Source organism: Aphanomyces astaci (genome assembly GCF_000520075.1).
Source record: "Aphanomyces astaci strain APO3 unplaced genomic scaffold supercont1.85, whole genome shotgun sequence".
In the NCBI taxonomy this organism is placed as follows: Eukaryota; Oomycota; class Saprolegniomycetes; order Saprolegniales; family Verrucalvaceae; genus Aphanomyces; species Aphanomyces astaci.
In genome coordinates, this window is record NW_009798348.1 from 120,893 (window position 1) to 134,298 (window position 13,406).

The following is a 13,406-nucleotide window of genomic DNA, read 5'->3' on the forward strand; positions in this document are numbered from 1 at the left end:
GCGGCAGGTAGGCCGCAGGCCGCTCCGCTACCCGGACAAGGCCTGTGGTACAACTATTCGCATTTAATGTGTAAATCCAGCTAAGTGCGTGTCCGAAGCACATATCTAGCAAATCTTCCGACACGCACTTAAGTGGATTTACGCATTAAATGCGAATAGTTGTACCACAGGCCTTGTCCGGGTAGCGGCACGGCCTGCGGCCTACCTGCCGCTTTTCCATCATCAGCCTTTCCTCGCCTTTCGTCACCCACCCGTCCCGCTTGTTCATCGCCCCCCCGACGTCGCGCTTCTACATCACGTCCATCTACTGGATGGAACACGTCCCAAACCTTACATCCTTCTTCCTCCTTTCTTCGGTACTCTACATCGACACCGCCTGCGAAACAACAACGTCTTTCAAATCCAACTCCTCAACCCTCCACTACCAAGGCATCAATTCTGCCTATTTCAACCACAACGACACGTCCTCCACCTTCGTCTACGCTTAATGCCCTCACTCGGCCTACCTCCACAGCACTCATCATTCAACCATAGTTCCCGCCTCAACAATACCACATACCACTCCCCCGCCTCTTGCACGGTGGATGACTCTCTGCTGCCCCCACTCCCTGCCTATCGCATTCACCCTCCACGCACGCCTCCCAACTCAAACAAACTCACTACACGACCTCCCATGCCTGTCAATTATGTTAACCCGGCTGCACGACAGCTACCCGTACGCCTCAGCCGTCGTGGTGGCGCCTACAGCGAATCTCCGCCTCCCCGCGCTGTGCGTCCTTATTATTCCTCCGATGAAGAAGATCGCTAGGGTCCAATTCATGATGTCGCCTACGGTCAAATGGCCAACATTATTGCCGACGCCTTTCACCAACTCTCTTATGACAAGTGTTTCGCCTATCATCTTTTCAAGCACCAAACCGGTCTAAGCGCGACCACCGCCTATCCCGCTCATCAAAGACAACCTCTAACTCAAAGACTACCAAGCCAACCCCACGCCTCCCACAATGACCACCCTCTTTCCCTTCTACGTTGGAATCACCTGGGACACAGTCTGCCTGAAGGTGTACTTTCCCAACGACACCAAGCCATTCCCCTGGAGCCTTCCTTTTATTCTCAACTCTCAAATGAATGGATCAACGACTCTGGTGCCACCGCCTCCTGCACGCCTCACCGACGCTACTTCATCGACTCCGCCTTTGTTGACAAATCTTTTACTCTTCTTGCAGCCGGCGATGGTGGCAAACTTCCTGTTCTTGGCTACGGGCCGATCGATCTTGGCGTTACCACCCACTCTGGCGAACCTCAGCCAATCTCACCGCTTATCATGAGCCTCTCTCTCTACCCTTTGCCCTGCCTAAAATATTCTCCGTCACTCCGTTCAAGCCGGCGGCCACTTCGACTTCTCGCATCCATCGCACTGCCTCATGGACATCGGTCGTGGCCATTATTTGCGCGCTCAAGTTAACGCCTTGGGACTCAACTCCTTTCCGGCGCAGCCCTACACACGCCTAACCAGCAACCCTCACCCTCACCCTCCAGCTGCCGTTGCAGCTGCCATCATGGAATTTCAGGCTAACTTAGCAGCTCATCCTTCCCTTAGTGATGCAGACCCATTCCATATCAACTTCGCCACGCCTACTCCGTCCTCCATTACTACGCTTGAGTCTAACATCCAAGCCGCGGCGCGCTCCGAAGTAATCGATCAATTGCACATCTATATTATTTACTTTGGACGTTCACCTACACACACTATTTTCAAGTCTCCATCAAGCAAGGCTGTACATTTCTCATTACCACCTACCACCAAGCTCTCTCCCCAAACCCCAACGCCTCATCCCAACGCCTCGTCTCTCATCTCCTGTTTATCTGGCACCTCGAAATTTCCTTCCGTCCACGCCTTGTCGCTCACTTCCAACGTTGCCACCCCAATCCAGTCCGCTCCCATCTCTCCATCTACCACCACACCCCTTCTATCTCCGCCTCTTCCTATCACTCCAATACCCACGACGCCTTCTCTCGCACTGGCTACTGCCACCACCTCTAACACACGCCTATCCAACGAAGCCCTATTTCGTCTTGGCACAACCGCCTCGGACACCCAAGCTACACCGTTCTCCAAGGCCTCGTCAAGACCCACCCCGACTTCTCCACCGACCGCCCACACCTATTTAAGTCCTTCACCTGCGACACTTGCGAAATCGCCAAGTCCCGTCGACAACGATACTCCTCCTCCGCCGTGTTCCGCGCCTTATCCTTTCTCCTCCTCGTCCACACCGACATGTGGGGTCCGTGCCCAGTGCAGTCGATTGGTGGCAGCTTTTACTTCGTCGTGTTCATCGACGACTATTCCTGCTTTACCTGGGTCTACCCTCTCGCCTTCCGCAAAGATCTTTATGACGCCTATGAACTCTTCCGCCTCCAAGCTATCACAACCTTCAAGACCGACATCAACAACTCTTCAGTACCTACCGCCTACCGACATCGGTAATCTACAAGCTGACAAAGCCAAGTAATTCGAGAAACTCGGTCGCATCATCAGACCTAAGTACTCTACCAAGACCACTTTCTCCAACGCCTACTCGCCTGCTCAGAACGCCGTGGCCGAACGCCGCATTGGATTACTCGTAATGAAGATGCGAGCGCTCCTACTGGCCGGCAATCTCCCCAAGTTTCTGTCGGCCGAAGCCATTATCTACTCTGCCTGGCTCTACAACATTTCGCCTTCCACCTCCAACGACGGACAGTCGCCGCACCATCGCGTTTTCTCCCGGCACCCACCCCTCGCCGACACCCGCACCTTTGGCTGCACCGCCTTCGTTCATATCCAAAAGGCTAACCAAACGAACAAACTCGACGCGCGTGCCATCAAATGTATGTTTGTGGGTCTACCCGATGATCGCAAAGGCTACAAACTACTCAACGCCTACTCCCGTGACGTCGTTTTCCACGAAGATGAATCCCCAGCCACCAACACCATCCAAGCTGCAGCAGCATTTCGCCTTCGCGCCCGTGATGCATCGGACAATCCATCCATTAACCCTCATGAACCTCTACCGCCTCGATCCGGCCATCTTTCCTCCACTTCCTTCAACTTCTCCATCGCCTACCACCGATCCACTATCTCCACCCTACGTTTACTCCCTGTCTGCCGCTTTCGACGAACTCCAACTTGCTCTACCATACCGCAGTCCACTATTCCATCCGCCTGCCACCTACTTGCCCAACATCACAGCTGCTCTACTCCGTCGCCTACACTACCAGGAACTCGTGTTCTCTCCGCCTCCCATTTACCCTTCGTCGATCTCTCCATTGACGAACTTGCTGCCCTTCCACCGCCACCTTACCCCTACCCTTTCCCGCCTCTCTCGGCGCCTACACAACCCCTGGATCCGCCCCTTTATCCGCCATGGCAACTACGACCTTGAGGGTCATCAAGTTGAGGTGAAGACCGCCTTCTCAACCGGACCATGGACCGAGTCGTCTCCATGGAGCAGCCGCCTGGCGATCTCGAGACCGATGTCTCCCGCAGCGAACTAGTCTGCCGCCTAAAACGCAGCCTTTATGGCCTCAAACAAGCGCCTAACCTATGGTACTGGACCTTCGACGACTACATAACATCCCAAAGTACACCCGCCTACACAAAGACCACTGCGTCTTCATCAAGTCCGACGTCTCCAGCCTTAACATTTCAGCCTCTACGTCCACGACCTACTTATTCTTGCGCCTACTCTATCTCTCGTCCTCGCCTTGAAAGCTTCTCTCTCTCAACAGTGTGCCATGAAAGACGTTGGCGAAGTCTCCGATATTTTGAGACGACAAGTCGAACGCAATCGAGCAACCAAGACCATTTTTCTACACCAATCTCGCTACGCCGAAGCCATCCTAGACCGTTTCGACATGGTGAACTGCAATCCAATCTCCACTCCTTTCAACCCCAGTCTAACTCTATCCGCCTCTCATTGTGTGACGACGCCTCACGACTACGGCTTTATGATCGGCAAGAACTATCGCTCAGTCGTCGGCAGCTTCATGTACTTAGCTATGGGCACTCGTCCCGATCTCGCCTGCACTCTCCAACAACTTAGTCAGTTTTTCCACAACACTGGCCCTACTCATTGGTCTGCCGTCCAATATGCCCTTCGTTGTCTCAAAGGCACCCGCACCTATTGCATGAGCCTTTGTGTGTTGACACTCGACGTTGTATCAGTGGATTTTTTACCCTCTTTTTCGGCTCACCCGTGTCGTGGCTTGCCAAGAAGCAACCCGTCGTCACCCTGTCCACCACGGAAGCTGAGTTCGTTGCCTTCGCCTGATGCATTCAAGAACTTCTCTATTTACGTCAACTCGCCTCTGAACCCCACAAACGTCCGACCAACCCATCCTAGTCCATGAAGACAATCAGTCCACCATCAAGATCGCTACCAACGCCGAACTTCACGGCCGTTCAAAGCACATCGACGTCCGCTACATGAATGTTTCACCAAACCTCTTCCGACACCCGCCTTTGCCGACCTACGATCACGCCTCTCCATCATTCCCCTCTCCGCCATCTCAAACGCCGATCAATACATTTTTTTTATATTCACAACTCTAGTCTACGCCTTCCCGCCTATCCAACTCAACTTTCTTTACTTCTCTTCGTCAGTGCATATCGCCGCCTACACCCCCCCAAACTTTACCTCTCTCCTCTTCGCCTACCTTACTCCTTCCAATTGTTTTTACTACGCCTTACAGTCTACGCCTACCACCTACATTCCTTCTTTCTTTCCTCTATTACTCTGCCTTACCATCGACGCCTAGCAAGTCTAAGTCATCTTCGCCTCACGCACAGTTTTTTTTCTTTCTATCTAACTACGCCTTACCATCTACGCCTACCAAGCCTAACTGTAAACTATCTTTGCCTTGTGCATTTCCTTCTACTTTTCCCTTCTTCGACCTACGCCTCTTCTCCTACTTATATATTTCGCGCCTATATATTCATCATCTACCCTACGCCTTTTTCGCGGCCACTCATGGCTTTCTGCTCTGTTTGTGAGCCCTGCAGCCCGTTCAAAGACGTGCCCATTTCAAAGACGTGCCCATTTTTCGGCTTGTGAAAAGTGGTGGCTATCAAGTGGTGCTTTTCTCTCGCCTGTATTCACGCCTTTTGTCCTCGCCTATCAAGTCTCCCAAACTCTATCGCCTAGTCTATCAACTCTGACAGGCCTAGACAGTGGCCGCTTTATACCTGCATGTTCTGTATACTCCTATTATTCATGTCGCTACCCTACCCTAGTGATTGCTCACCCAATCACGGCTTTAGCACAAGGAAAAGAGCGCTGATTCTCACACGTCAGTGTTTTCCTTTGGCTGAGTTTTAGCCAATAGGAACGAAGCTAGATAGTTTGTAATCGACTGAATCTCACTTTTCGATTTCCCCTGTCCCGCACACTTGGTTTGTCTTGGACACTCTGCGCAAAGTTGCTACACGCCTATCACCCACGCCTACCTCCTGTTTCCAGTAGTACGCACTATAAGTGCGCGACTCGGAAAAATAAAGTATACCTCCTCGTATAAAAATACAAAACACTCCAAGATCCTATAACGATCATGCATTTATAAAGGTGTAACGATACAATTGTCCAATCATACCAATCAAAATGCATGTCTCAGGACCAATCACGCGTCGTACCATGGCCGGGTGGCAGTTAGTTGTACTTGGCTGCGAGTGTTTGACTGAGGTTATTGGGAAGCGTGACCAAGTAGCTGCTGTTGCTGTGCAGCAGCACTTCACGGAGTATGGCCTCGCGCTCGCTGTTCGTCAGGTTGCGCTTTTTGACTGTCATTCCTGAATGTTTGTCATTCTGAGTGTTTGTTTTATACAAAGTATTTTATTGATGTATTGAAATCATCACAGCGACTTCATTTCGTTGAATTTCCCGCTCGAAGTTGGAGCAAATCGGGGTTTTTGGCACTGGCTTTCGATTGGTCCAATCAGAGCGACCCAAGAGGGCGATTTCGATTGTCAAAATTGTCTTGAGAATATAATGAGAAGTCATGTCAACCCTCCTCTAGGTCGCGCACTTATAGTGAGTGACACGGAGGGAGTCGTCTAATCATTGCAAAATCCACACTTTTTAACCCGAAACCCCGTCCCTATCACAAATGACCACAATTAAGCCTATTTCCAGGGTTAAGATGAATCGCCAATGGTTAGCAAGTATCGCTAACCACAGTCAATCAACTTAACCCTTAGCAAGACTTCGTGATGCTTGTAGCTAATGAATAGCGTTGGCTCGTGAATGTTTGTACCTACACTGTAGTTCAGAGGTGTAAAATACCTAATACTGTACTCCTGTTAGGTAACTGAAAACTACCGTAGACGGTACAGACGGTACAGTACTATAGTAGTACAGTATACGAAGAATCAGATACACCAGTACAGTGTAGTCAGATACTACGTAGTAATTCGGAATAGTACGAGTGGGTGGTCAATTTGAGACAATACAATGTACTAGTGCATCAAAACGATTCCTCGCAGAACGACGGCGACCCATGCATCCAAGGAGCTCGCTTTGACGACGCCGCCAATACGCCATCAAATCGGAGATGAATGTCAAAGAATTTACAACAGCATTTCAAGAATCTACAATTACAGAATCCAGAATCTACAACTTCAACTTATCCATATGTCGCACACGGTATTATGCACCTTACCATTTCAAGCTTTGTATGCTTTTGCCCGTACCCTTGTAACCCCGGGGAGCAGCGGGAAACAACAAATAGGCAAGTTAAAAAACCATTCAATTAATGATATGGTTAACCGAATACAACGGAGACTCGTACTTGATTGCAACCTGAGCAATGTTTACCACCGCAAGAAAGCACGACGGGTGGAGGCTGATATCGTGTCGGAATGTGTTGTGCAAAACACCGAACTGCTTCAACCGAGCATTGGCAGTTTCGTGTCGAGGCATCACTGCTTTCTGAGCAACTGAGGATGCTGGGTAGTATCGAGGGTTCACAAAGTACGCTCGGTCCATGTATCCCTTGTCATCTCACCTTCGTTAACCGCGAGCACGTATACATCACGCGCGAGAGCTAGATCCGACCATTGACCACATGGTTTTCCACCATTTACCCACACAATATGCCCCGTTCTGATACAAATACCGACTTCGTAACGTATCCCAGCTCGGTTCAACTTGTGCGACCACCAGGATGGGTCGAAAGGAAATGGTTCCTGAACTGGACAGTCGGTTCCATCTAGTGATACGAAAAGGTTTGTTCCCATCGGTGCTTCATCAAACCGATTGTTGAACACAACCTACACGTACAATTGAGACACATGAGACAACTTGTAATGAAACAATACACCTCCGTTAGGTCTTCAAATGCTTTGATGTACATCCATGACCACTTTCGATACGTCTTTTCGTCAACGGCTGCAATGGTTGCATGTACATGTTCCGTCCCGTAGACTTTTAGGAACATGAGCGCCCAAAGTAGGTGTCTTGGTTGGCCGCCTCGTGGGTGGGGCTCGAGTTTCGCCCACAAGACGGAGGTAACATAGAGCGTTGTCCCAAACAAAGCGACAAAACGACGAGCATTTGTCGTACTCGTTGATGAATGTCGACCGAGGATAGGCTTGGCAGCTTCCCACATCACAAACTCGTTCCGCGACATCGCCATTTTGTCCAAATGTCTTTGTTTGATGGAACAAAATCTCATTTAAGTTCTGATTTTTTCGCACTAAGTACGATTTTGATTTAGACAATTTTAGACAATTTTAAACAATTTTAGACAATCTCAGATAATTTTAGATAATTGTAGACAATTGACATAAATTGCTATCAACGACTTTCACACGGGTATAAATCCGCATTTTTGACCCGATTAGCAAAGAATTGAAAGTAAATCATATCGTCGATCAAGTATCATTCAGATGCAACATTAATTACGAAACAATACATTGTCCAAGTCTAGTTATTCGCTGTCAAACTGAGCTAATTTCGAGAAAATCGTTAAAAAGGCTATCTTTTTGATGCTTCGTAGGGTCGACTAGCGATGTGCTAAATTCCTTAAACCAAGTGCCTGACATAGGTAACACATAGTACTACCATCAAGAACTAAAATGATGACCATATACGTCGTTTGAAGTCTATAAAACGGCACCGAAAGTTGACCGATTTCTAGTAAAACTAAATATTGCACGATAAAACCTATTTAGACGTTGTCAGATATCTAAAAATATCCGGAGACAACCTTTCAAGATAATCCGGACAATCCTAGATCCGAACTTAACAGGGATAAATTCAAATTTGAGCGCGCAATATCGATTTATCCCCCCATGGCACGTCGGTGGTCAAAGAACTCAGCAGCACAGCACCATCTCAAGTCGCTCTTCGACGATCACACCATCACAGCGCGTACCAAAGCCGCCGAAGCCTACAATCTTAGTCCAATCTTCCACGAGTTCAACTTTGCCGCATTTCAAAAGCATTACGACACGACGTTTAAGATGAAATTCGCTAACTTTCATCGACCAGGTGGGATAAGCATCGCGTCAGATGATGATTAAACGTTATATTGAGTAGGAAAGCGAAAGGCCACTGTTGTGTCTGATCAAGAAGATCAAATCCCGTTCTTATCCAGCTAGCATCCTGCAGTGGAGTTTACAAATGATTCGTCGGACGATGTGCGCGTCGATACAGTGTCCATCTCCAAACCAGAGTGCTTGGTTGGCGAGTTTTACGACTACGTCAAACGTGAAAGCAATGCCATTGTGGTACTATTGGTGCCGAGTGGAGCAAAGGGTGCCTGCGAGGTGGACGCCAACGACCTCTCCGTGTTGAGAGTGCGTTGGGAGTGGACGGCGAATACCTGCGATCCACAGTTGTTGTTTGCAAGTGAAATGGCAACACCCAACCACCGGACGTATGCTAAAATATCGGGCTTGCAAAAGGCCTACGGAAGCGTTTGCGGCAAGAACGGGTCGGCTCCGGTTACCGAAGGTGCGATACACCTGCCATTTGCCGTTCGAGTGTGCAACGAGAATGCATGAAGGTGACCAACGTTGAGGGTGCTGCGCCAAAGATGATCATTGAGTTAGTTGCTGATACGGGAACGCATAACTCGGAGCTATTGACTGAGTTTACAGTCTAATTAAGTATGGTTTTATTTGAATATGGGTTTGAACATTTCGCTATACAATATATTTCGCAGTAATCAATGTTAGCCATATATCCTTAACATATTTTTCTGTAGGTTTGAGCTTGATCCCGCAGCTCCCGGAACCCCAAAACCCCTTGTGTTTACATATAATGCGTGCCCCTAAACCACTTTTGTTTTCATTTAATGCCTGTTCCCGGGTTATGTTGCATCGCCAGGGCTTAGCTAACACCAACCACTGTCCCCCCTTGCTGGAGTACGTATGTGTGTGTAACAGGTTGATCAAACTGATCCTGATATTCCAAAGCATACAAAGTTTAAGTATAGAACTTGTACTCATGGTTCCAGTTGGATATTCTTGCCAGAAGTTGATTGGAAGTCACATAGGTTATTTCCAATTTACTAGTAGTACTCTATCTGCTGCTCATGAACCCGATAGTACTACTTCACTTGAAGTACTATTAATAGTTTCGTGTGTACTGGTGCTGTGGACCTCTTGACCTGATCATAAGGTTTACAGTAATGACCTCGGAATATCGGTATGTATCCCAAGGCTACGTATGTGGACACAAGCAAGCCTGCCAATGCCATTACTAAGTACGCCCATATATCAGTCTGAGAGTTCCATCCAAATTCCTACCACGTCGACCAAGGAACATGGTACAGTACATGTGGACGAGTTGTGGGGATTTGATACTTGTGACCAACATCAAACGTCGGAAGAGCCTGAACTTATCATTGGCAGTGTACGCGGACGGAGTGTGCCGGGTAAAGCATCTACAGTCCACACCCAGTCCACACCCCGTCCGTATGCAAAGATCCGTCGTTTAGCTCGTGCAAAGATGTCTTAACGTTACATTGATTGTGGGATAATTCACGTACCAAGTACATGAAGCCGAACAAGCCTGCCAAGGTCATTGCGCCCCTCTATCTGTCTGAGAATTCCTTCCAACTTCCTACCACACCATCACAAACCCATTCCAGGACGCTGTGACAGCCCACAATACCTTTCCTCATTATTCATTTTCCCATGAAGTACTCCCTCCTCAGTGCCATTGCCGTCTTCGCGGCGGCGGCCACCGCCCAAACCAAGAACGCCATCGCGGTCATCGACGATCGCGTTCGTTCGCTCCAGGTGTCTGAACCCGAAGGCGATGACAACTTCGACCCCAGCGAGTTGGTGTATGAAGGCGATTCTGACATCGACGCCAACCTGGCTTGCCAGGAACAAAACACCAACTACATCCCGTCCCTCAAGGCCGGGCAGTACTCGACCAGTGCGTTCCACAACTGCTTCCGCACCATCGAACAAATCTTCGAGTTCACCGATGCGTTGGCCGCCCAAAACCCGACGTTGTTGACGAAGTTTGCCATCTCCAAGACCTACTCGAACAACACGATTTACGGGTACAAGTTGTCCAAGGACAAGGGTCAATCGCAGTCGCTGTACTTTCAATCCCAGCTACACGCCCGCGAATGGGCCGCGGTGTCGTCGGTTGTGTTCTCGTTGGCGTCGATTCTGGATGACATTGCAAACAACAAACCTACGGCCGCCGACGAGTACGACTTGTACTTTGTGCCGATCGTCAACGTCGACGGCTACATCCTCACGTGGGAGGGCGGCTATCGACTCCAGCGCACGAATGTGAATGGTGTCGACTTGAACCGCAACTGGCCGACTCCCTACGTGAACCCCAACCCCCCTGCGAGAATCCACGAGACGTACCCCGGACCTAACCCGTTCAGTGAGCCTGAAACCGCGGGCATCAATGATTGGTTGAAAACCAAGCGAGATGAAATCCAAGGGTTCTTCGACATTCACACGTACGGGGGGGTCATCTTGTACCCATATGGGGACAACAACCAGACAATTGGCGGGGGGTTTGACGAGAAGTTCCAAGTCCTCGGTCGTGGATTGCAAAGCGCCATGGGGAAGTACGAGTCTAAACCGTTGTACACATTTTACGTTACGTACGGGACGGTCGCAGATTACGCCTTCCGCGAGTTCAAAAAGCCCTCCTTGACGATTGAAATTATTGGCAGTACATTTAACGTGAGCACGTCGACCATCCCGGTACGCGGCCTCGAAGTGTACAAAGGCATCAACCAATTCGCCAAGGAAGTCACCGTGTTCAACGGCGGAGACATCAAGACGTCGTGTGGCGATTAGGAGCCAAGAGCTCGACTTAACAGTCAAATCAATGGTAGTACTTTCTTACTATCTGCGGTTCGTGGTTCTCAACTTCTACAAGTACAGTGTAGCACGGAGACATACCGGTAACGTCGCCAAAATCCTCCGTACTCCTAGGCAATGTAAAAATTGACATCATAAAACAACCCAGGTACTGTACATATACTGTACAGTAGTCCCCCACAATAGCGAACCTTTGATCGCAATCCGATATTAGAGGTATCACAGGACTAAGAGGTATAAAATGCTACAGGATATTTGCTTGGGTACCAAGTCTCTGATTGGTCAGAATAATCCATATGTTTTGTCAAACCACGACAACGAAAGTGCCCTGATTGGAAAATGGATAACATATTCGAATTCAGGAGGGGGTTGATACCCTGGCAAACTCCAGAAGACAAAACCCATCACATTACAAGTTATTAAAGCTATTAGTCAATTCGTACACTACTTCAAGTATTCCAGTATGCAGTATGCGGTAAGCCACCCCGACATAGTTGACTTGGCAGGTACTTTGGGCAGCTAGAAAGCCGCGAGCGCCCATTGGCGCAGGCGGAGGCCTCGTAGCGTTGGATTGGACTCATGTTGCTCGAGCAACGTTGATTTTTGCTCGTCAGCCGTAGCCTCGACGGCTGTGGCGACGGCATGATTTGAGTACCAAATACTTGTTTATCATGTGTTGTGGACTATTTCAAATTTTGAAAAAAAAACTCTATAAACGGATGTATGAGTCTTTTGGAATTTTATACATTTGGAAAGGATATCGACTTTACGTGGGTTCGGTATAGTATACTACGTAGTACATGCTTAGTGAAACATGATGTATCGTGCTTTTTACAACTTTTGATTATGGATCTAAAACCCCTCTTTTAAACATGGACCCACGAAATATTAGCTTGAGTCCACTTGATTTTAGTAAAACGAAGCAAGCACCAAACGTATTGTGCTTTTCATCTTTTTTTACTAATCCATGGCTCAAACCCTCCTTTGATAAATTTTCCATCCTAAGATTAGGGTAAAGTAAGGTATTTTACGGATTGGGACCCTCATGACTTAACCGATTGCCACAGTGTTTTGTCTCCCGCTTTTTCTTGGCTTTCGGCCACGGGACCTTCGTCAAGGCAGCAAATATACACACTGACATTAGTGAGGTTAAACACGCCACGAGGCGCCTACTGACTACCATTCACTAAAGTAATCAGTACCTCCACTAAGGTATCGGAACCTTTGACAAGCCACACACACAGTGTGTGTGTGTTTGCAATGGGTCAAACTAACGCGCGACCCAATTGCTCTGCACGCTGCAGAACACTTCCCCTCCTACGGAAAGTCCAGTGTCTTGGTGAGGGCGGCCACGGCAGGGTTTTCCTTGTTCGCTGGTGCCCACGTGCCAAATACGACTGGAATGTCGTCCAGCAAATTCGCCGCAGGTTCCCAGGACGATTCTTCATCGTCGAGTCCAAGCCACTACACCAAAACTTGGTGTTGGCCATCCACGCAGCGCGCTTCGTCCAGGCGTTCCATATGAAATCCGCCAGCGCCAAACGCGATCTGCGCCTCTGCGCCTCGAGGTCTTCGGTCACTTCTCTACCACCTTCGTGGTACATCTTCAATCGGCACGCGTGATGACCATGACTTCATACGGTGGCACCAGCTGCTGAGTCTCCATCACATGGTCTGTAATGACTCTGGTCACTTGGCAGGGTCCATGCCAATGCAGTGCCAATTTCGTCGGACGGTTGAAGACCATTCCGACAAGCACAAAATCGCCGACCGAAAAACACGCAAACTTGACTTGGGACTTTCGGTCGCGGTGTCCACGCGCTTGCTGACGCAACTTGTCGCTTCGCACCGCCACGTGGCGGTGCATTTCTTCTAGCGCAATTTGGAGGTCCGTCACATGTTTCTGACGGGCGGCGCCAAGCCAGTCCGCGACGTAAACTTCCTTGGACGTCGGGTGGACAAATCCTGCCAGCGGGGTCTTCGCTGGCAGGGCGGTAAACGATGTCACAGGCGCAATTCCTCCCAGCCGGTCCGCCGGCTGATGGTTGAGGGCGCCTTGAAC

The 13,406-nt window shown here is 49.2% G+C and overlaps 3 protein-coding genes across 3 annotated transcripts; 2 read left to right on the top strand and 1 right to left on the bottom strand.

The window, feature by feature from the left end:
• Nucleotides 1-5,687: 5,687 nt before the first annotated feature.
• On the bottom strand, nt 5,688-7,665 carry H257_16391 (hypothetical protein; the record flags this gene model as incomplete). Its single annotated transcript, XM_009844805.1, has 4 exons — nt 5,688-5,818; nt 7,042-7,080; nt 7,153-7,306; nt 7,357-7,665. The coding sequence occupies 4 exons, from the start codon at nt 7,663-7,665 to the stop codon at nt 5,688-5,690; spliced, it is 633 nt and encodes a 210-aa protein (XP_009843107.1).
• Nucleotides 7,666-8,329: 664 nt separating this feature from the next.
• On the top strand, nt 8,330-9,043 carry H257_16392 (hypothetical protein; the record flags this gene model as incomplete). Its single annotated transcript, XM_009844806.1, has 2 exons — nt 8,330-8,528; nt 8,649-9,043. 2 exons carry the CDS (start codon nt 8,330-8,332, stop codon nt 9,041-9,043), a joined length of 594 nt encoding a protein of 197 aa, XP_009843108.1.
• A 1,137-nt stretch (nt 9,044-10,180) lies between these two features.
• On the top strand, nt 10,181-11,320 carry H257_16393 (hypothetical protein; the record flags this gene model as incomplete). The annotated part of the gene is made up of 1 exon (XM_009844807.1): nt 10,181-11,320. One exon carries the CDS (start codon nt 10,181-10,183, stop codon nt 11,318-11,320), a length of 1,140 nt encoding a protein of 379 aa, XP_009843109.1.
• Nucleotides 11,321-13,406: the final 2,086 nt, after the last annotated feature.